The sequence below is a fragment of the Syngnathus typhle genome, linkage group LG6, assembly GCF_033458585.1.
Source record: "Syngnathus typhle isolate RoL2023-S1 ecotype Sweden linkage group LG6, RoL_Styp_1.0, whole genome shotgun sequence".
Classification (NCBI taxonomy): domain Eukaryota; kingdom Metazoa; phylum Chordata; class Actinopteri; order Syngnathiformes; family Syngnathidae; genus Syngnathus; species Syngnathus typhle.
The window spans coordinates 7,280,800-7,301,897 of NC_083743.1; the positions used below are offsets into that span (position 1 = coordinate 7,280,800).

The 21,098-nt window shown below is 41.4% G+C and overlaps 3 protein-coding genes across 3 annotated transcripts; all 3 read left to right on the forward strand.

Annotated features, from left to right (window-relative positions):
• Window positions 1–46: 46 nt before the first annotated feature.
• On the forward strand, window positions 47–1,967 carry LOC133156007 (uncharacterized). Its single transcript, XM_061281738.1, has 9 exons — window positions 47–200; window positions 266–631; window positions 746–781; window positions 868–981; window positions 1,060–1,090; window positions 1,168–1,208; window positions 1,276–1,326; window positions 1,402–1,511; window positions 1,619–1,967. Exons 1-9 carry the CDS (start codon window positions 152–154, stop codon window positions 1,748–1,750), a joined length of 930 nt encoding a protein of 309 aa, XP_061137722.1. The 5' UTR covers window positions 47–151; the 3' UTR covers window positions 1,751–1,967.
• A 144-nt stretch (window positions 1,968–2,111) lies between these two features.
• On the forward strand, window positions 2,112–9,745 carry LOC133156006 (neurofilament medium polypeptide-like). The gene is made up of 8 exons (XM_061281737.1): window positions 2,112–2,799; window positions 2,894–2,964; window positions 3,105–3,142; window positions 4,091–5,043; window positions 5,186–5,261; window positions 5,704–5,823; window positions 8,728–8,886; window positions 9,166–9,745. The coding sequence occupies exons 1-5, from the start codon at window positions 2,646–2,648 to the stop codon at window positions 5,248–5,250; spliced, it is 1,281 nt and encodes a 426-aa protein (XP_061137721.1). The 5' UTR covers window positions 2,112–2,645; the 3' UTR covers window positions 5,251–5,261; window positions 5,704–5,823; window positions 8,728–8,886; window positions 9,166–9,745.
• A 3,104-nt stretch (window positions 9,746–12,849) lies between these two features.
• On the forward strand, window positions 12,850–19,038 carry hepacama (hepatic and glial cell adhesion molecule a). The gene is made up of 7 exons (XM_061281298.1): window positions 12,850–13,027; window positions 16,168–16,515; window positions 17,041–17,322; window positions 17,635–17,725; window positions 17,829–17,896; window positions 18,234–18,304; window positions 18,390–19,038. Exons 1-7 carry the CDS (start codon window positions 12,937–12,939, stop codon window positions 18,753–18,755), a joined length of 1,317 nt encoding a protein of 438 aa, XP_061137282.1. The 5' UTR covers window positions 12,850–12,936; the 3' UTR covers window positions 18,756–19,038.
• Window positions 19,039–21,098: the final 2,060 nt, after the last annotated feature.

Below are 21,098 nucleotides of genomic sequence, written 5' to 3' on the forward strand. Positions count from 1 at the left end.
CCAGCTGCGACAAAATGGAAAGTTATTTTCTTACAGTCGTAGGTACGCCACTTCCTGTGGTTAGATGGGGGCTTGGCAGTATATTTCCAAAACTCTGTAAACGAGCTGAGTTCATTTTAAAGGCAGCACTCGACAAGATTTCACTTGAACAATGCTGATCATATTCCATTTAACATTGCTTTATCTATGGATAACCAAAGGTAACATTGATTTGATTTTTCTGTAATTATATCATCATCTAACAAATAATTTTCTATTTCTACAGATACGGTGTGCTGCAATGTGCCCTTTGAATCCAAGCTTGTTACATTGGGGCAATCCCTCACACTAAAATGCCATTACAACTGTTCTAAAGAATTTCTTCGGGGTTGTTGGAGCAAAGAACCCGAGAGCTTTGAGTGCCTCGGGGACCGAAACCGCACCTCTTGCGTAGTAACTCTTCATCTACCCAGAGTTTCCACACAGGATCTGAAATTTAACTACACTTGTTACACACAAGCAACAGATGAACCGGATCTTAACACCAAAACACATCAAGTTGTAGCTCTTTATGTAAATGGTAGTCAACGCTATAATAATATTGAAGCTAGGACAAGTACCCGAACCTGGAAAGTTGCTCCAACTAATAATAGTAAGTAGAAAAAATCTGGCACTCTGTATTTTACATATTGTCTGATTCATGAAATGCATTTATTGACATTACACATTTTCTTTTGCCACCACAAACTGTGATTTTCATTCATAGTGCCTGCTACTGTTAAGCCAATGGATTCAAGCGGAGGTGAGAAACCACTTGTTATATAAATACACAATAGTAAATATATTCATTAGCAATGAGATATGATTTTTTTTTCTTCTCTCTGGAAGTATGGAGATTTACAGAAACTCAAGTTTTGGCAACTTTTTCCGTCGCTATGTGTATGGCGGTGATGGCTTTGGTCGTTTATTTGTGTTTGAATCGCAAACAATGCCGGAGGAATGGTAAGTATGATGGGAGAAGTATAATCTGTCCAATTTATTTGAAATTTGAATACTATTCAATTGTTTGACATGTTTCAGAGTGTGATGATGACGAAGATGATATACCCAGGTCAGGGTTAATTTTTGATATAATATATCCATTATTAGGACTTTGTGATTTCTCATTTTTGTTTACTCCAATTTCAGTTCGCCGACACATTCCCGAGCGATTTTCTCACCCACAAATGGTAATATGAAAAAAAATGAATGCACCAAATGAAAATCTGCTATTTACCATTTCATTATCCCGTCCAGATTCATCGGCATCCCAAAATGAACAACGGACCTTAAGGGTTACCTCTGAAGGTGAAATTGTCCCTGCAAGATACTTTTGACAGACGATGAACTTGTGTTTAAATAAAATATTCTTTAAATTTACAGACAATGAGAGTCAAAGTGAGGTTCCATATGCCGAAATCATGATTTCAATCAGAGGTGTCAGCACACCAGAACTCACTCAGGCCTATTTGGCAACAGAAGACTTACAACGGGTAAGCGAAGGGACTATCTAACACTATTAGTGTGGATTTTTATGTGCAGGTTGTTTTTTTAATGCTCTATTTACTCTAATACTCACACTCTTGCTCTGCTGTTTCAGTGGCGAGGCTGCGAATCAATGGGTCACATAGAGGCCTCGCGCTCAGCTGAAAGACTTCACCTCCCGCAGCCCAGAGAGGTCAGACGCAAACTGAGCACCAACTCGGAGTACGCAGTCATCACACACGCCTGACTTGAGAAGATATTAGCAGCCATCATCTGCAAGGAGAGACAGAAAATATGGGGTCTATGTATTCTGTCTGATGGATCGATGGATAGAGAATTATCTTTTGAATCACTATAATCTAAATAATGCCAACATGTTAGTATAAATGCAATGTGGCTGTCTGTATTCATGTTAATCCTTTGCAACCTGAAAAAAAAAAAGTTTCCTGAGATAGGCAAAAATACATTTTCAGTGTGTGTGTGTGTGTGTGTGTGTGTGTGTGTGTAACACGCCAAAACGGACTTCTAAAGGAATGTAAAGGAGCATTTGGATCAATACTACATTGTCCTAAAGGTTAGACACATGTTTCCTCAATTTAGAAGTTTTATTTTGACTTTTAAATGTATTTCTAATTTGGGGAAAAATATCGCGATGTAGTGAAGCCGCGATAAACGAAACGCGAAGTAGCGAGGTATCACTGTATATTATATAGAATTATAATATAGAATTATGTTATTTTAATGAGAGTTACCACTAGAAAATGACGCCGACGTTTGGAAAGGCCCATACAGCAAAATCAAACTACTTTTTTTTTTTCTATAAGATCTGGGCCTTGTCCGTCGTTACAAACGTTGCCTAGCAACAGGTAACAACAACAACAGCGTCTCCACACACCGTTAGCATAAACGTTCAGCTACTGAAGGTAGGTCACAGCGGTTTGTCTAAGTCGTCAACCTTAATACACATAAGTATATTTTAAACGTATTAAATTCTCAACAGAAAAGGAGACAGATTGTCAGACATTTCAATGACAAGTATGACTTTAGAGTGCTAGCTGGTTAGCGGCAGAGCCTCACGGACAAAGTTTCCGCGAGTTAACTTCCCTAAAAAAAAGAGATTCTTGCTTCAACGAGTTGTCAACATGTCAGTGCCTTTCTGCAACACCCAACTGAGAATCCCACGGGGATTCGGTGCCATTCTGGAAGGACTAGTCCGAGAAATCCTTCGAGATCAACCTGCAGATATTCCCAAATATGCTGCCCTCTACTTCAAGCGTCTTCTCGGCCAACGAGAAAGTAATCATCTTTGCATTTGTTCATTTGCTGTGGCGTGTCACCATAGCAGCACAATGAAGTGATTTGAAATTGCTTACCTGTTTTTGGCTTGCAGACAGTGGCGTGGATCCAATTCAGTGGGCTGCCAGCTTGGAAGAGCGATTTGACAACGACCGTTCATTTCAGGCCAGTTGGTGCTCATTCAACGTCGACTGTGATTGATGTCACCTTCCATCTTGCTTATTAGACTTCTCTTGTGTGTGTGCCAGTGCTGCTGCAATTCTTTTACAATAGCTCTGACGTTGTATTATATTGTTCTTCTGCAGGATGGTCCTCAAGCGGGGCCTGAAACAGGAGTTTCTGAGTAAGTTTATTTTTTTGTATTGTTATTGTTGTTGGTTTTTTTCATGCAATTGTGCATTTTCTGCCTTGTGCTACTTTTGATGGATCTGCAATGACTGAATGGTCTAATTTGATTTAATCGAATTGACAGTATGTAGACGAGTGCCAATTTATTTTTAAAATAAAGATAAATTTAACTGTCGGATTTGTTTATGACTAAACAACTGAGTTCATTGAAAGTTGATTAGAAAAAAAAAAGGGCTTTGAAATGAAGCGTTGCAATCACGTTATCACAGCGTGACTCACTCATCCAAGCGTATTGTTAAGATATTCATAATAATTCATCAAATGTACCCGTTGAAAATTCAAACTCCACACAGAGGGGCTGGGGCTGTGATTTGAACACTGCCAAATCTCAGAACTGCAAGAAAGAATTGCTAACCACTCGAGCACCACGCTGCCTTTGATATCTGTGTAAAATAAATTTTGTCAGGAACAACTTGGCTTGCGTGGGTGTCCCCCTCCAGGTACTCCAGCTTCCTCCTACAATTTGAGAATACACATTAGGTTAATTGAAGTCGAACTCAGCCATGAGTGTGAATGTTAGTCTAAATGGTTGAGTCTCAAACTAAAAGTTGTTTTTCTTCCAGGCTCAAACTGTTGCCATCATACAGTATTATACAATTATGCACTCAAAAAAAACGTTGACTGCCTAAATAGATGTAAATGTTAATTTCAACTAGTTATAATAAACTGTACTTGAATGAATTACGTTTATTAAATCCAAGTAAATTGGAACCAATTTAGTAATTTAATTAAGTTAACCAAGATAAATTAAGTTTACTCAACCCAAATACATTATGAGACAAAGACAATTAATATATTTAGTGCTTAAAAATTAATTGTGTGGAATTTAAGTAACATTTTAATATTCAGACAAACACAAGTGTCAATCTCCATTTGTTTCCAGAGAAGAAAGACCTGAGCTACAAACCGAAGAAGTGTCCGCTCAGTCCTCAGAGTCCATACGACCTCAAGACTCCGTAGCAACAACTGATCAGACTGATGCTCAAAACGAGCAAGATCAGGATGTACCTCCGTCCGAGACACAAACTGGAGTCTCAGGAGGAGACGAGAGCACAGAAGCTGGAGAGTCGAAGAAAGTGGCTGAGGGGGATGCGAAGGAAGTGGCTCAGGAGGAGGCGATAGAAGTGGCTGGGGAAGAGGTTCAGGAGAAGGCGATAGAAGTGGCTCAGGAGGAGGCTCAAGAAAATTCTCAGGAGGAAGATCAGGGGGTGGCTGAGGGAGCTCAGTCGGCTAAAGGGGTTTCTGAGGAGGACACTGAAGGGAAAGCCAAGAAGAATGCTGAGGAAGTGGCTCAGGAGGAGTCTATAGAAGTGACTCAGGAAGAGGCTCAGGAAGAGGCTCAAGAGAAGGCTGAGGAGTTGGCTGAAGTGAGTGTCGAGGAAGACGCAGAAGGGAGCGCGAAGGACACTGAAGGGACCACTGAGGGGGAAGCTGCCGACCTTAGAAAACCGGAGGCAACCGTGGAGAATGTCACGGTTGCTGATAATCAAGATGGTAATTCACAGGCTGCTGATGAAGAGAGCGCTAAAGGCGAGACAGAAGAAGCTGAAGAAGTTCAAGATCAGGCTGAAAAGCCAAATGAGGTGGAAGGAGCCGTAACCGAGGCTCCTAATGAAGAAGATGGCCAATCAGCTGATACAGAAGGAAATGTGGACATCAGTGCTGAACCCACAGAAAATTCCTCAGTTGAGGTGGGCTCAATGCAAGCCGAGCCAAGTGATGATCAGCGAGAAGGTCTAGAGGAGGTTTCAGAAACGTTGACACAGGAAGCGCAAGTCAGTGAGGAGCCTGAAAAGGAAGGAGAACAAAATGATACCAACAATGAAGAAATTGAAGGTATTTTTGACGGTTTGGACACAATCATGAATACATTAGAGTTTTTGTGGGTCATTAAAAAACATTAAAAGTCATTCTATGGAGTTTTTGAACATTAAGTCTTAAAAGGCATTAAACACGATATCCAAAAACTTCGTTCCAGGTCAAGCGGCCGATGCACATCTCGAGGAGGCCGTGCCAGCGGATGCACCCGAACCCAGCGATTAGAAGGAATTGAGGTAATATTTTATGCATGCTCTAAATAAAGACAATCGACATCACCAAAAAAGCAAATGCAATTGTATCTGATTAATCGATGGCATAATTGATAGAATAATCGTGTCTAAAAATAGTGAAGGCGCATTGGAACCAGTTGTTATCGGGGATGTTGTATTAATTTAACAATATGTGTCTCGTTTATCAGCGCTTTGGGAGCGAGGATTCAGTCAGCTGTTGCTGGAGAGCTTGTGTGTTAATTAAAAGAGTCACTTTGTTATGCATTGGATTAATCACACTAAACAACTCGGAGCCTCCACAGGCAGGATCATTTAATGAATGTCTTTTAAATAGCATCTTTCGATGAATGTGTCCGTGTACTGTGGAGAGTAAAATGTATTGATGATGAATTTTTTTTTTTTTAGATAATTAGTAACTGCACCTCTTTCTGTTTTTTTCCTCCAGCTTTGTCTTCTTAAGGGTCATGTGATCATGAAAGTCAGCCCGGATTGTGCCCAGGTGTCAATACCGTCTTCTTCCTCCTGCGACCGGACGCGTTCCTCCCGTCGAGAAAATCATGGCATGGTGAGACCCACATGCTTTTTTTTTTTTTTGTACGCTGAGTGGTTCCGCTCAAGAGGTTAGTAACCCACATGGCTTGCAGTTTTTCTCTGTTTCTCATATGCTGTGTGACTGAGTCATCCTATTTCGAATTCATTCGCTGCGTTGCAAGTTCTAACAGGCTTTTTGGTTATCAACCAGACACAACATTAGCTCCACAAACTTCTGTCAAACCGTTCAGAAGAACTTTCATCAAGAGCCACATTTGATTTTTAAGGTGTTATTAAAATGTAAAAAATATGTTAAGGTTGAGCTTTATAATAAATGTTAGGGTTAGGGTTAGGTTTAGCGTTATAATAAATAATGCTAATTTTAATTGTATGTTCATCATCATTATTTATTCAGCAGATTAATATCCTAATACTAAAAAAATAGAATGTGATCAACGCCTCCCGATTTGAGCCCTTTTTCGCGGTCACATATAAACCGTAATTCTCTTAGTCCCTAATGGCTCCGAGTTGTGTTGAGTGCCGCCGCTGCGCCCACAGATTGCAACTTGATTGAGACGTCCATCATCATCTGGAGTCGGCGTTTTAGCCTTATTTCGCCGCCGTCGCACTTGGCCCGCCTCGTCTGATTCGCCCGGACCGGCGAGCGTGCGTCTTCAATCGGTAGAGTAGGAAGAGTGGCTGAGGACGTTGCCATGGTAACGCCTCACTACTCATCCTGCGTTCTAGTCGTGGAATTAATAGGAGATCGTGATTGTTGCCAGGCACGGTGTGTAATAGTAAAAAAAAAAAAAAGACTTTGATAGCCCTTGTTTGACTTTTTCCGTCCATACTCCTAAAATGGATCATCCCTTTAACTCGTCGTTAACTCTTCATATTAGCTTCCCGACCATCGATGGCGGCAAAGTGAATTCAAGTCGTCAGAGACAACTCAAGCGTGCGTCTCAGTTAACGTGGGACTCATTTAACAAAGCGGCGGTGGGAGAGAATGAACACGAGAGATGCAAGTGGGATTAATGGCTGTTTCTCTGCCCCTGCATCTTGTCTCCGAGGCTGGCAGCGGCGTGTGGGCGGCCTCGCCAGCTGGGATCAGAGGGATGGAGAAGGCTGTTAGCTTTAATACATTTATAACACCGCCCGGCGCAACTCCGCTGCTTTTATTTTTTGCACTGTTACTAGCTGGAATTGGAAGTTTCAAATGATGATTTGATATTTTGAAATCAGGGTTGGGTTGTTTTTCTATCAACGCACGACATCTGTGTAACTTTATATTGTCGTGTGAGAAATGCAAACGCAGTAACCTTAACGAGGCTGAAAAGACGGAACGCATACTGACATGTTTGTAGGAGGTCTCTCTTTTCCACCCGCCTCACACACACACTCCCTCCCTCTATATGTGTGTGTGTGTCTCTCCCTCCCTTCCTCTGTGTGTGAGCGAATGTTACTGAGCATGCAATGATTTATTAGTAAGAGCCAGCGAGGCATCTGTATATAAGCACGACACATTCGCACCACCCGAAGACCGAGGTCATCTCTGAGAGTTTTAATATGGACTGCCGCAACGTGAGTAATATTTTTATGATAATTTTCTTACTTTTTAATTTTTTTGTAAACATTTGTTTGTTGCTGAGGTATGCGATAATCAAACCGATGACCCGACTATGCGGTTTTCATCATTGATTGATTTGGATTACGGTATTTAAAAAAAAAAACAATGTCACATGATGTGGCTAAGCAACAATCCTTCTCCCAGACCTGGCAACCGAGTGAGTTGATGATAATGAACGCTGGCTTGCACAGGTGGGTGGTCACCCTCCTACATCGAAGGGTGTTACACCAGAGACACGATGGTGGGCTCACTGTTTTGTCTGAAATGTCAATACGACCCCCCCGAGCCCCCCGAGCAATGCTCGGGGTGTTTGCGCCACAGAATTAGAATGGATGTTTACATAAGTTGTCAGCAGCGACATGCAGCTGACACTTTTCTGAATTTTTCTTCCGCCCACCACTTTTCCTTCGGGACACTTCTGGGATGACTGTGATGGATGCTGGTGTCATTTTTTTTCAGGGTCATCCTCTTAAAATGGTTTCAACAAATGTGTCCTACTGAAAGGTGTTTTAATACTAATAATATTTGGGACGATTTGTAACTGTCAAGCACAAGAATGTTTTTTTTTTTTTTTTTTTTACAAACCACGCAGAAGAAGGCCTGCTACTTCCACAAAAAAAAAAAAAAAAAGAGAAGGCTTCACTAGAACTCGACTCGATTAGGCGGCTCCTTTGGAGAGGGATAAACCTTTCTGTTGTTGAGCGTCGTAATCTCACACTCGATATCTTCGAACAACAGTACGGGGAAAAGCTCGATAACTCTCGGAAGCGACCGCCGGCTCCAGCTTTTGTTGATGCTGAGAAACGAACACTTCTCAAACTGGCATTGAATTGCAGTCTGGGAAAACAAGGCGCCAATTGCGTAACGTCAATGTCAGTCGGTGAGTGACGCGCAAAGGGAATGATATGCTGACAAAAATTGCAACGCCTCAACTGTCATATCTGTCTGAATGATACATGAAAGGAAGTCGAAGATACAAAAGAGTATTGTGACTTTTGGGACACCCTGCTTTTTAGTTCTATTATTTATCTGTGAGAGAGGCAAAATATGAGAAACACTTTTAGAATGATGACGCACAGCTACAATGCCCTCTAAAAGCCACGATCAATATAATGATGTGGATAATGTTGTTTTGGAATCATACAACAAAGCCACTTAAAATTCTGTATACAAGCCAACTCAGTCATACGATGAGAAGAAGTGGAGAGAAAAATTAGAGCTGGGTTACTGACCTCCCTCCGTGCACATTTTTCGCTATCATAATAAAAAAAATCAGGCGTTTAATGTACCGTCATGCTATGGCTCTCTCAGCAGGAGGAACGCAGCAGACCCCAGGAGGAGGAGGACATCATGGACATCCCGCTGGATGACCCCGAGGCCAACAGGGCAGCCGCCAAGATCCAGGCGGGCTTCCGTGGCCACATGACCCGTAAGAAGATGAAGCCGGAGGACAAAGCAGAAGGAGAGGAGGTGACAAAATAATACTCCTAAAGATGCTATGTGGCTTAGTGATGCTAATTATGCGAACAGCCAAAAAAAACTAAACAATTCAACGGACATCTTCTTTTTAAGCCATCCAATTTTGAATTCCTAATAATGTTAGCGTAATCTTATTCACATGACATGGACCAATAGACGATTTAGAATCCATACATAATTAATTACACCAATTAGAGCCCACCCTCTGTGTTATGTTATGTGTGATTAAGGCATACGCATAACTGAGTGACTCATTTAATTACCCCATAGGCGCTCCAGCAGCAGCCGACTGAATCGTCATTCTCTAAGCGCTGATAAATGAACCTGCTTCTCAACACATTGTTCAATCACCAGAGAGATGTTAACGTTGTCATTTAGTCGAATTGAAATGGTAATTGAGGAGACAGCCGCTCTTTAGAAGACGCTGTTAAAAATGAAAAAGGGTTGCACTTGTTTCTGTGGTTGCTAACAAAGATACGTGGTGGTTATTTTTGTTTTGATTTGCAAGACAAGAAATAAATATAAACAACACAACAATTGTCAAAGTTGTAATGTCATTATCTTGTATAAGCAATGGAGATCCTGATGCCGGGTCCTGACTGTTGTTTGTGTCTATGCACCAAACGGCAGCTCAGAGTACCCACCCTTTTTGGAGCCCCTGGAGGAAGTGCTGGAGAGCGCTCCTTCTGGGGACTCCATTGTACTACTGGGTGACTTCAATGCTCACGTGGGCAATGACAGTGAGACCTGGAAGGGCGTGATTGAGAGGGAAAAAAGATTTTAGGACAATAAATTAGTTAAATTTTGCGCATTATACATGGAAAAAAACGGTAGGTTGATGTGACCAAAAATAGACGTCTAAAATAGGTTGATTTTTAGACTAAATATAGACGTCTAAAATAGGTTTATTTTTTAGACCAAATATAGACGTCTAAAATATGTTGATTTTTAGACCAAAAATAGACGTCTAAAACAGGTTGATTTTTAAACCAAATATAGACGTCTAAAAAAGGTCTATAAATCAACCTAATTTAGACGTCTATTTTAGGTCTATATATCAACCTATTTTAGATCTAAAAATCAACCTTTTTTAGACGTCTAATTTTGGTCTAAAATGTGAGGGATGAAAAAAATTAACCTTGGCAACATGGCTTACTTTCATATGTCATATCTTTAGCATGGTCCTTAGTGGACTCTAAAGATTTAATTAGCTGGATAGGGTCTCCACTCTTGATCAAATATGAAGCAGCAGGCTTGGGAACAAAAGCTCTAACAGTGGTTGCATCTAACCCACTTGCTTGCTACCTTTTACTATATGTAGGGGATACTGTATTTATAGCTGCAGGTGTATCAGCCATACTTCAGTGGGCCAAGTAGAATTAATGAACCTGTCAGACTGAATCCGGAGCCTGGCAAAAACGTCCCTCTGGGGGAGACCCCCTTTTTGCAACAGGGTTTTTTTTTGTCCGCGCAGTCACCCGTCGCTTGCGTAGGAGTGTCACAAACATTACGCAAAAACAGCAACTCTGGCGTTAAGGTACAGGACACATAAAATGAACAACAGAAAACAGGGAGTTGGATATAAAAGGTACCTATCGTAGCATTTCAAGTGATGATGTTCAAATATATTTTTAAAAAGTCAGAGTCAGCTTTCTTGTCAATTCCTTCATGCCAAGGCAAGGCTGGTTTCACTTGTGCCACAAAGGTGGACACTGTTATGTGGACAATTCGCCTCTAAAAATGTTTTTCCTTTTGTCAGAAATAAACAAAAAGTCTGTCTTTAGACTTATCTCATAGATTGAATAGAAATGTGAAGTATCAGATATTGGTATTGGTTCCTTGGTATCAGTATCGCCGAGTACTAAAGAAAAGTCCTAATCTAAGGTTTCTAAAATTGTCCCAGGATGTATTCTTTTCTACTTTATGAGTTCCCACTGTCATTGTCCTTCCCCCCCAACAAAACCACTGGAGCTTTTTTCGACCCTGATAACAAACAACTGTTCTGTCGGTGTTCTGACATACTTAAACTCCACTCGCCCGTTTCTGTTTTTAGAGACAGGAGGATCGGGGACAGTAGAGAGCGATGACACATTGCAACGACGGCCCTGTCCTGGCCTGGATGTGCAAAGAGAGGAGTGGGAAAGGCTAAGCAACGTAGCAAGCAAGTATGGACGGCTGGCACAAGCTGGCTAAGTTGGTTTACAGGCGCACCAATTTACCACCGTTTTTGTTTCCTCCTTCAACAAAAAATTACCTTCAATGAACCATTTGAGGATGTGTTGTTTTTGTCTTTTTTTCGTGAACTTTAGCACTTCTTCAGCTGTCTTCATCAGTGTGTACAGATGTATTTGAGCCAAAATTGACAAGCATGAACTTGTGAAACTTGTGCTAGTTTTAGATGATCTGTGAAGATGAATGCCCTTGAAATATATAGCAGGGCTTCTCTTTTGGATGGTCAGTGTATGAACCTCGTTTGCATCGGCAGTAGACCTCTGCGGCTTAAATTATTGTGCATTGTTTTTATGACGTGCTTGTATCTTCATATTTAACTCGCTTGCTAAATTCATTAAAGGGTGAAAAAAGATTCTCTAAAAATCCGCTTTGTGTAGCTTCTACTTCTTTTCTGTTTGTCGAATCGTACAGGCACGAAGCTACCGAGTATTTCCATGGTGTCACTAGGCTCATAAATAACCATCCTGTTCTTTATTGCATATGGCAGTTCAAATTAAACACTAATATTTCTGCACGGCTTACCGAGCCAGTCTCCCGTTATGAGAAATGAGCGTGAACATCTTCAGCCTCCCTGTGCTCCCACTCAGCCTGCCCACGCGCATCTGAGCCACACCACAGCGCATATACATTCTCACACAGGCAAAAAAAAAACACACACAAAATTGTCCTGTGCACTTTTGCAAGCCGGTTTTGTTTTTGAATATTTTTATTTTTTTTTAAATCTTTTTCTCAGTCTGCTTTTAATTCCAGAACTCAACTTGTCATCATCAAATACAGGAAATTGATCTCAATCTTAAAGTGCACCAAAGTGGTTTGAAGTCACCGTGGAAATTGTGGAATGAGCCCCACTTGACTAATCAGGACAAAAAAAAAAATCAAGGTTTTACATCAAATTCCGACTTGTGAACTGCGTGGGCGACAAAACAAGTGGTGTCAGACTATGTGACAATGGGTCCTCTCACGGCGCTCCTGCTTCCCCCCCTTTTGACTGCAAAGAGTCATCCTTGAGTTGGAGTGTGCCACGAGATGAGAGGATGAGGGGCGACGAGATGGGCGGTGGTGGGCGGAGTTTAGGGGAATGGACTTTGATGGCCGACTACACACGAGTGTGTTCTCACATTGCCCCGCTTTTGAGTTTTCAATCATGTTGTTGCTGCTTTATAAAATTTCCCTTTGTCGGCGGGCACTGCAAATTCTTTACAAGATGGAGAAATGTACTTTCAGTATTAATCATTTAGTCTAGAGAAAATGGTACAATAAATAATCTGGAAAGAATTAGTGTCACGTGAAAAAAAATGGTTGCATTTCAATTAAATTGAATAGAAGAAATAAAGTAATATGTCCTTATACCTCCTCTCTAACGGGATTTGATTGCAAGCCTGGTTGCTAAGTAACCATTTTTGAATTTACCAAGCTGGCTCCAGTTAGACTGAACAGAAGCTTAAAGAGGCAAGTTGTTTTTTTCCGACGAATGAGGACCTCGAGTGCGCCATTCAAGTACAGTTGCACACTTTTCAGCAGAAAGTTCATTAATATTTTCAATTCGTATTTGTCAAAAACCTTTTCAAGACTCTTGTTGCTTTTATGGTGTGAAAGAGAGCAGCTCATCCATACTATGTCTCTGTCACACACACACACACACACACAGTTGGGCTGTTGTTGCCTATGACTGGGGGTGCCGAGAGGAGAGAGTGGGGCTCAGTGTGTCCAGGAAGAGGCCAGTGTTGCAGTGCAGTGGCGAGAGAGACGTGCCCAGCGTGGTTAAACCATGCTCACTAAGTGGGAGAACGCCTCTGCCCAGGACACAAGATGAAGGCGGGGAGGAAGACAGGCCACAGTCTCTCTACTGACGTTCCTGCACTCCTCACCCTGCTCGGCCTCCTCCTTCTACTCTTCACAGGTGTGTCCTAACTTTTTACTTTTTAAAATGTTGACATGTATGAGCTCCTGGTAACATCTTTTGGACTGTTGCTGATTATGTAGTGATGTTTCTCTCCCCGTGGTGGTTGCAGGACAGTTTATTTGATAGCCCTTTTAATTATAAACAGTTAAGGGCTCCGCAGAGGTGATTTAGGCATTTTATTACCTCCACCAAGTGCAAAAGAAAGAGGTTGTGATGACTGTTCATTGGTTTGTTAACGAGCGGTATCGATGTTGTGATTGACTTCTCCATAATCAGTACCAACCTTTTAAATCCTATGATACACACGAAGGTGGGCAAGATGCCCTGGAAGGGTTGCCAGCCAATTGCAAGGCACTAACCTATTTAAAGTTAGGGAGAATATGTGCAAAGGTGCAGTAAAGGTGTATATTTTTGTGGGTTTGCGCTCAGTGGAGCCATTATGGTCTACAGAATCCAATACAATTCCCAAATTGGTTTTTGTCAGTGAACCAGGAAGTAGCCTGCTAAGCTAAATTTATTTATTCATTTATTTAATTAATTAATTTTAAATTTTATTTTATTTTATTTTATTTTTACTGGAGGAACCAGAAAGTAATCTGCTAACATAGTGATAGAGAAACACATTTGACAATGTTTTTTTTTTCTCTCATTGTTTTAAATAGTTAACCTCTGTGTGTTACTAATTGGCATTTTTACTTTGTGACTGTGATTCTGTTCAAATGTTGTTGAGCGCAGCAAAAAAGTTCAAACCAGCGAGCTGGACCTATCGTGCTAAGAGCTCTTGTGCCTAGCTCCAACTTCACCGCTGACAAAGACTTTCTCTCTGGCTCCCAGTTTCTCTCGCTCACTCTTTTCAAGGGAGCTCCAACAATCGTGCCCTTTGTCTTATCGCCTAGACAACCCCTGTCCGACGGCCAAAGAGGTTGCCATGACGAAGAGGCGATGCCCTGCTAACTGCGTGGCTGCACAGAATTAGTCAACAGTGCAGAATATTTCTCTCACTTTTTATTCTCTCACTCTCTCGTTCCCTGTTGTCTTGTTCACATCACAGTGGGACTCCCCCCAAGACAGCCGGCCAAGAGCCAATGTTTGGACTTGTGTCCACTTAGGGAGAAGCTGTCTCCACAGGGAACATATGTGCTATGCTGTTTTGCTTACCAAGACAAAGCTTCCCTATAAAGATCTCATGGAAGGATGAGGGAAATCAAAATTAGTATTTTACATGTTGGGGAGGATCTCCTGCAGCTTCTGTGAAGCGGATTACCGATCAAGATGTGAAAAGCCTGAGCACAGTGTGGGCAAATTTTTTTGTTTTGTTTGTGTGCAGAGCACACAGTGAGCACACTAATGGCTGCATTTAAGGCGCCTATGCAAAGAATTTGGACTAATTAAATTGCCATCAAAGGGAGGAAAAAACAAGACGCTAAAATCGTGGCAACTCAGTGAAAGCAAGGGAAATATTTAACTCAATCTATTGTATTTTACCGTATTTTCCGCCCTATAAGGCGCACCTAAAAACCTAAATTTTTATCAAAAGTCAACAGTGTGCCTTATAGTCCGGTGCGCCTTATATATGGATCAAGTGATGAATTTGTTGATCCATACTGGTTGTACACAGTGCTTTGCCAAAATGTTTTAGTACGTTTTAGTACGACTAGTAAATTACAAGGTCGCATCGCTTCCCAACATTACGGTAACTGTAGTCAGGGGGCGTCACCGAATAGCTGTTGTACCCGCGAGGCTATTTCATTTCAAAATAGGCTGCTCCGTTAATGTTTCGAGTAAATCTACGGATCGATATGGAAGGGAAACATAGGTAAGTAGTACCAATGCGTTAGATCGAACTTTCGTCAGTTCTGATCATTTTATAGGAGCTCGTTTGAGAAACGCGATTGTTTACACTTTGCTGAGGCTCATGGGAGATCGCGAGCTAAGGGTCATGGGTTTTTGCGGATGGCTAATGCTATAACGATAGCTGCTATACGCGCGAGGCTATTTCATGTCAAAATAGGCCGCTCTGTTCATGTTTCGAGTAAATCTACGGATCGATATGGAAGGGAAACATAGGTAAGTAGTACCAATGCGTTAGATTAAACTTTAGTCAGTTCCAATCATTTTATAGGAGATCGTTTGAGAAACGCGATTGTTTACAGAGGGCTCATTGGTTATTGGCTAGTGGGTGCATACCCTAGTCAACCTCAGTTTGTTGCAGTAAAGCTTCTATTTTATGCGCCTTATAGGCCGGTGCGCCTTATATATGGACAAAGTTTTAAAATGGGCCGTTCATTGAAGGTGCGCCTTATACCCCGGTGCGCCTAATAGGGCGGAAAATACGGTACTTTGTTTTGTAAAGTTTTGTGCACATTTCAACCATGGACAAAATAATGTAAGATTAGATGAAAAGACTTAACTATTCTGGATTGGCTCACTTCCTGGTTCGAGAAAGCCCAACAGGACCATACCAATTTTCATTTTTGGAAGTGGGACAATTTTACCATTAAGAAAACCTACCTTAGCTAGCAGGCAACTATTACGAAAAGAGAGCTTAGCTCGAAGGCTACTTTCCGATTCATGAAGGAATTTTAAAAAGTGAGGAAGTAGAATAGGATTTGCAAAATAAATTTTGTCTGTAAATGGATCTAAAATTGCATCAATGCAGGGCTCCAGTCTCAGTGGTGCAAAAGAAGCCTCTAAATAAGCAGGCCCATCATGATGGAAAATGCACCGTATCGTCTGCCTTTAACAATGGAGACACTTTGAAACTTCGGAGCAAAAAGAAGCCTGAACGTAAATAATGAAAGTCCAGGAGAACTAATTTGGCCTGAATTTCATTAGCGGTGCCAGTTTCATGCTGACTAGCTGTCACATGATTGAAATGAACCACTTTAACATTGTTAGTGGTTTTTTTTTTTTCTTTTCTTTTCAGTCTGCAAATCTAACTACTGCTGTTAGTGGGTGACTTATTACAAGGGAGTGTCCTCCATGGTTTGTTTGACTCAAGTCACTTGAGACTTGACTTGACTTGCTATATATATAAGATCTTGAAACTCTTTTAAAACCTGAAAGTTAAAACTTCAGACGTACCCCAAGAGAGTTACTCGTTTTAACTCTTCATCCAACCTCTCTATTGGCCCCAGGTGAGGTGTCGGGGGTGAATGTGACGAGCCAAACCCAAGTGGTGAGGGGCATCGTGGGCAAAGAAGCTCTGCTGTCCGTCAGCTACTCCAGCAGCAGCGCGGACAAGCCGGTAATCAAGTGGCAGGTGAAGAGGGACAAAGTGAAGCCCGTCACCGTGGTGCAGTCCATCGGTATCGACATCATCGGGAACCTTAGGCCGGAGTACCGGAACCGCATCCTGGTGTTCGAGAACGGCTCGCTGCTGCTTCACAACCTGCAGCTGTCGGACGAAGGATTGTACGAGGTGGAGATCTCCATCACGGATGACACCTTCACGGGGGAGCACTATATTGAGCTGACTGTGGATGGTGAGTACTTCTCTCTTCGATGGACATGTTGAACCGTGCCAGGAACTGTCCGATGCTCGTGGTATCGTGAGCAGGCATGTTGTCCAGCCTTAAGTTCTTCTGCTACGAATCTCACCTTTTTTTGAGTCGTCTGCAGTTTATAATTACTGCAAAATACACTGATAGAGATAAATAATCCCGGATGCATAAATACAATTAAAAGAGAAGTTATTTTGATACCTGACTAATCTCTCGATTATTTTTGCCGATTAATCGGTAAAGTGGATTGTTTCTATCTCTTTATATATTATCTGTCAGGAATCCGGCAAAAATGGTCTACATTGTTTCCAAAGTAAAAGTTGATGTTTGAAACTCTTTTGTTTTGAAGCATTTTTTACAAGGTCCAATATTAATCACTAAAGATCAGATAGAAAATGTATAGCTGGACTATAAAGTACAAGTTCAATTTCATTTAAATTTCTTAAAACATGTATTTCTGTATATATGAGCCTCCTATCTCAAGCGCATCTATGCTGTCGTCCTCAGTTCCAGTTTCCAAGCCCTACATCCAGATGGTGGCGTCATCTGTCCTCGAGTACAGCGAGCACTTCAACTTGCACTGTTCCCACGACAATGGCACCAAGCCCGTGTACGCTTGGCTGAAGGCAGGCAAGGTGCAGGCCAACGACTCCCGCCTGCTGCTCTCGCACGACCAAAAGGTGTTGACCATCGCCCGTGTCCTCATGTCGGACGACGACATCTACACCTGCATGGTGGAGAACGCCGTCAGCAGCATGAAGAGCACGCCCGTCAAGCTCACTGTCTACAGTAGGTGGCATCATACACCACCGGGGTTCCAGTATATATTCAGATGTTGTTTTCAGTTGCATGCCAAAGCAATTATTCCATCTCAGTGAGCTGCACAGAGGCATGCCTGCCTCTCAAACAATGTTGGCATGAAAAAGGCATGAATGGACTATTTGATGGGGGGGAGGAAAAACTGTAAGCAGTGTGAGAATAATTAAATAAATACATAAATAAATAATATGCATAGTATGTTTATATGTATAAGGTTATTTATATTATTTTTTTTTATATTTCTTTTTTTGTCTTCATCTCAAATGTCTGCATCTGGTTCAGGACGGAGCTCGCTGTACATCATCCTGTCCACCGGAGGCATTTTCCTTCTCATCACCCTGGTGACCGTGTGTGCATGCTGGAAGCCATCCAAGTAAGAACCCGTCTTTTTTTTTTGTGTCCCGTCTAATTTACCTCGCTTTGGTCTGGCTGTCGCATAAACATGCAAGTGTTTTTTTGTTGTTGTTTTTTTGTAGAAAGAAACATAGACCCGTCCCGCAGCGAGCCCCCATCTACATGGAACAGGGAGAAAATGGACATGATAGTAAGCAAAGATTTATTTTTGCACAATGCTTTATTATTTTTGGCAATGGCAATACGAATATTTGAGCTGCCATTTTATGTTCTGGATTATATCTAGCAATGATCTTGTCATCTTACTTTATTTAGGTCATTTCATTTTTTGGAGGTATTTTCTGTTTGTAAATTTGAATGCTCACGCAATAATAATTTTACCATTCGCCCTAATTTATAGCTATGTCGTTTCAGAAAGAAAATGGATGTAATGCATTTCAGTTCCATAACCTTCTATAATTTTAGATATTTTACAATTTTTTGGTGTTGCACAATTATTTCTGGGTTTTTTTTTGTCTCCATTGCAGTCGACGTCGTCCCCAAACCAACCACCCTCGGTCGAAGGAGTCCCATGCCTCTGTATGTACTCAATGAAGATGTAAGTGAGATCTGATTTACATGAATATAAAACAATAAATATTGTAAAACACTGACAAGATCAACTCTTCACTCTCATCTTCCAGGAGACTCTTGAGCGTTTGGAAGAAAGCGCTTGCAATGCCTACAGCCAATCAGAATTGAATTTCCCCGCAAGCTACGTCCCGGTCCTCCCCACCCATGGTCACAGAACTGAGCCGCCCATCTGGACCACCCCGCGCAGGTACTCGCGCAGCCCATCCCCGCTTGCACAGCTTCTCCCGCAAGTCTCGACGGGACCTCCACTAAGCCCCGCACGCTCGCCAGCCCACTCGCCCTGTTCGTCTCCGCGCAGTTTTAGCCCCATTCGAAAAGTTCGGCCTCCTGTCGGAATCCCAAACATTCGTCTTCCCGTGGAGGCGGAGAGTCCCGCGACCAGCGAGGAGACGCAGCAGGGTTCGCCCCAGCAGTGACGTCACGCCTTGCGTTTACTTGCCAGCAATTCCTTCTGTGGCCATCAGCAATACTACATCCCGTAATATAAAAGTATTTTCATAGGTTACATGTACCGAACTATGCAGAGCGCCCTTTTTTAATGTTTTACTCATTTCACTGGGAATATTTGATGAGTAGCTTGGGTATCTACACATTTTTTTTTTATCATTTAAATCTCTGATTAAATTAGAAATCTACAATATTTTGTACTTTTTTATTTTTTTTTTTATATATCCATATTTGTTTACATTAATACCGTCCTCTGCCTAATAGTCTTTTTTTTTTTTTTTTTTTTTTTTTTTTTTTTTAAAGCTGTTATGGCTTTTTAGTCCACAAGATGTCCCCATCACATTGCATTCTCTCAACTCCCAGGCAGTGGACTTAATTTACCATGCCCATTTTCTTATTTAACTGCTGGGTTTTGGATTCAAAGTATATAGTAGTTCCTAAAATAAACATAGAATTAGGTGAATTAAAATGGCGGCCTAATTAGCATGAAGAGGCTTTAATTCAATTATGGCGATTTTGCAGTGATTAAAGGGCACCGTGCAATCATGCAACCTCCAATCAATTGGCTCTCAATGTGACCATTCATGATTTCCTTCTATTAGAAGACCTGTTGTGTGTGTTTTGCGTATGATATAATTATTTGTTGAGAAGGCCAGAATTAGGAACAGCTTTTATAGTATGACGCTGTTTCAGTTTCTTGTGATATTAAAAAAAAATCGACCAAGATAAATCATTTCACAACTAAAGCCCTAAGAAAATGCAATCGATTATTTTTTTTGTGTGTGTGTCATCTTCTCAAGAGGAGAAATAAAAATAACTCAAATGTGATTGCACAAGTGTCCACAACCTCATAAATGGGGATGTGGCTGTGTTTAGAGTAAACAAATGATATTCATGTTAAACTGGGGGCTATCACAAACCTGTCACCATTTTAAGTGCCTTTGATTAATAAGAAATAAAGTTCAGATCTTCTAGTAAGCTTTTCCTCACGTTATTGCATGATTTTAAGCAGACCTATCTTAGAAGAGCGGATGCTGTTATCGGAAATGTATCTCGCACCAGTTTTGTCGAATCATCCGATGGAGAGCACAAAAACACACTCAAACACACCAAAACCAGAAGCGTCCTATTATCAGGATAATTTCCCTTCCCCTCAGATGTCCGTCCAGCTGCACAGCGAGGCCTTTTGTCATTGAAATTGCTATCATTTCATTGGCACCTTTTATCCTGAAATGTGTTTAAAGGTGTGATGCATCCTTTGGATGACACAACATTGTTTGTTTTGATGTGGACTCCCTTCTCTCTGAATAAAAGCTTCTGGATACACATAAAGTCAAGCCAAGTAGAAATGTGGACAAAAATTTCACAGAAGATAGGGACTAGATTAGTCGATAAATCAATAATGCTAGTTAGCTAGCCATAACTTAGCGGCTAAACCGAAAATATGAAAAGGTCAACTGTAATCACTTTTTAGATTGACAAAAACACGATGGACTTTTCACATTTATTCCAGGATCTCTTCCATTGCGTAGCATTTTTATTGAAATATAGGGAGTGGGATTCAGCGATGCTAATTAGCCTCGAGGGACATGGATACCGCATGACGCTCTCCATCTCTAATTAATGACCTCCTACACGTTGGTTGGTGGAGCGTTTTCACTCAAGCCCTGTTGATGTGGAATTCCCCAGACGAGGGGAGGGGGTGACAGTATTGTCGGAAAACTCTTATCTGGCTTTTGTCAGTGACTGTAGGTCAAGATTTTAATAATTGGCAGTGGGCAGGTGGAGACTGGTTGGTAAAATGGCGGGTAAAATGACTCCTATTTACACTGCCATACATATGTGGGAAATATATGTGCTTAATAGATCTTATTTTTGACAATATTGTTTTAATGCATGTATAAAAGATCCACTGAAAATTTCATGAATGTTTGTCAGTGTTTTGAAGATTTTTTTTGTGCGGAAGGTAGTAAGAAACATCTCAAATCTTTTTGTGGGTGTGGAGGAGAAATCAAGGGGGCGGGGTTTATACATAAAATATATGTATTATGTTTTTAATTGTGCTGTCCATACGGAACTTCAAATAAAACCCACAATCAAGGATTTTCATCACTACTTCTACACTCCACCGATTATCAGGCCATGCCATCCCCTCGTGATCACCCGACTCCAAAATAGCACCAAAAATAAATCTCTTCAAGTGCCTGCGTGGCTTCAACTCATCTGACCAAACCATCTGGTGTGCCTCCTCTCAAGAAGCAAGTCAGCGCATGAGTGGACAAGGGCACGAGTAGGCAAACGCAAAAGCAAGA

Excerpts from the sequence above, each read along its gene's own strand:
- LOC133156007 (XM_061281738.1), top strand. The coding sequence starts at position 152 with ATGCTGATCATATTCCATTTAACATTGCTTTATCTATGGATAACCAAA. Across the intron at positions 201-265 it reads TTATCTATGGATAACCAAAG|ATACGGTGTGCTGCAATGTG; the intron begins GTAACATTGATT and ends CTATTTCTACAG. Across the intron at positions 982-1,059 it reads CAAACAATGCCGGAGGAATG|AGTGTGATGATGACGAAGAT; the intron begins GTAAGTATGATG and ends GACATGTTTCAG.
- LOC133156006 (XM_061281737.1), top strand. The coding sequence starts at position 2,646 with ATGTCAGTGCCTTTCTGCAACACCCAACTGAGAATCCCACGGGGATTC. Across the intron at positions 2,800-2,893 it reads TCTTCTCGGCCAACGAGAAA|ACAGTGGCGTGGATCCAATT; the intron begins GTAATCATCTTT and ends TTTGGCTTGCAG. Across the intron at positions 3,143-4,090 it reads CCTGAAACAGGAGTTTCTGA|AGAAGAAAGACCTGAGCTAC; the intron begins GTAAGTTTATTT and ends ATTTGTTTCCAG.
- hepacama (XM_061281298.1), top strand. The coding sequence starts at position 12,937 with ATGAAGGCGGGGAGGAAGACAGGCCACAGTCTCTCTACTGACGTTCCT. Across the intron at positions 16,516-17,040 it reads TATTGAGCTGACTGTGGATG|TTCCAGTTTCCAAGCCCTAC; the intron begins GTGAGTACTTCT and ends TGTCGTCCTCAG. Across the intron at positions 18,305-18,389 it reads TGTATGTACTCAATGAAGAT|GAGACTCTTGAGCGTTTGGA; the intron begins GTAAGTGAGATC and ends CTCATCTTCCAG.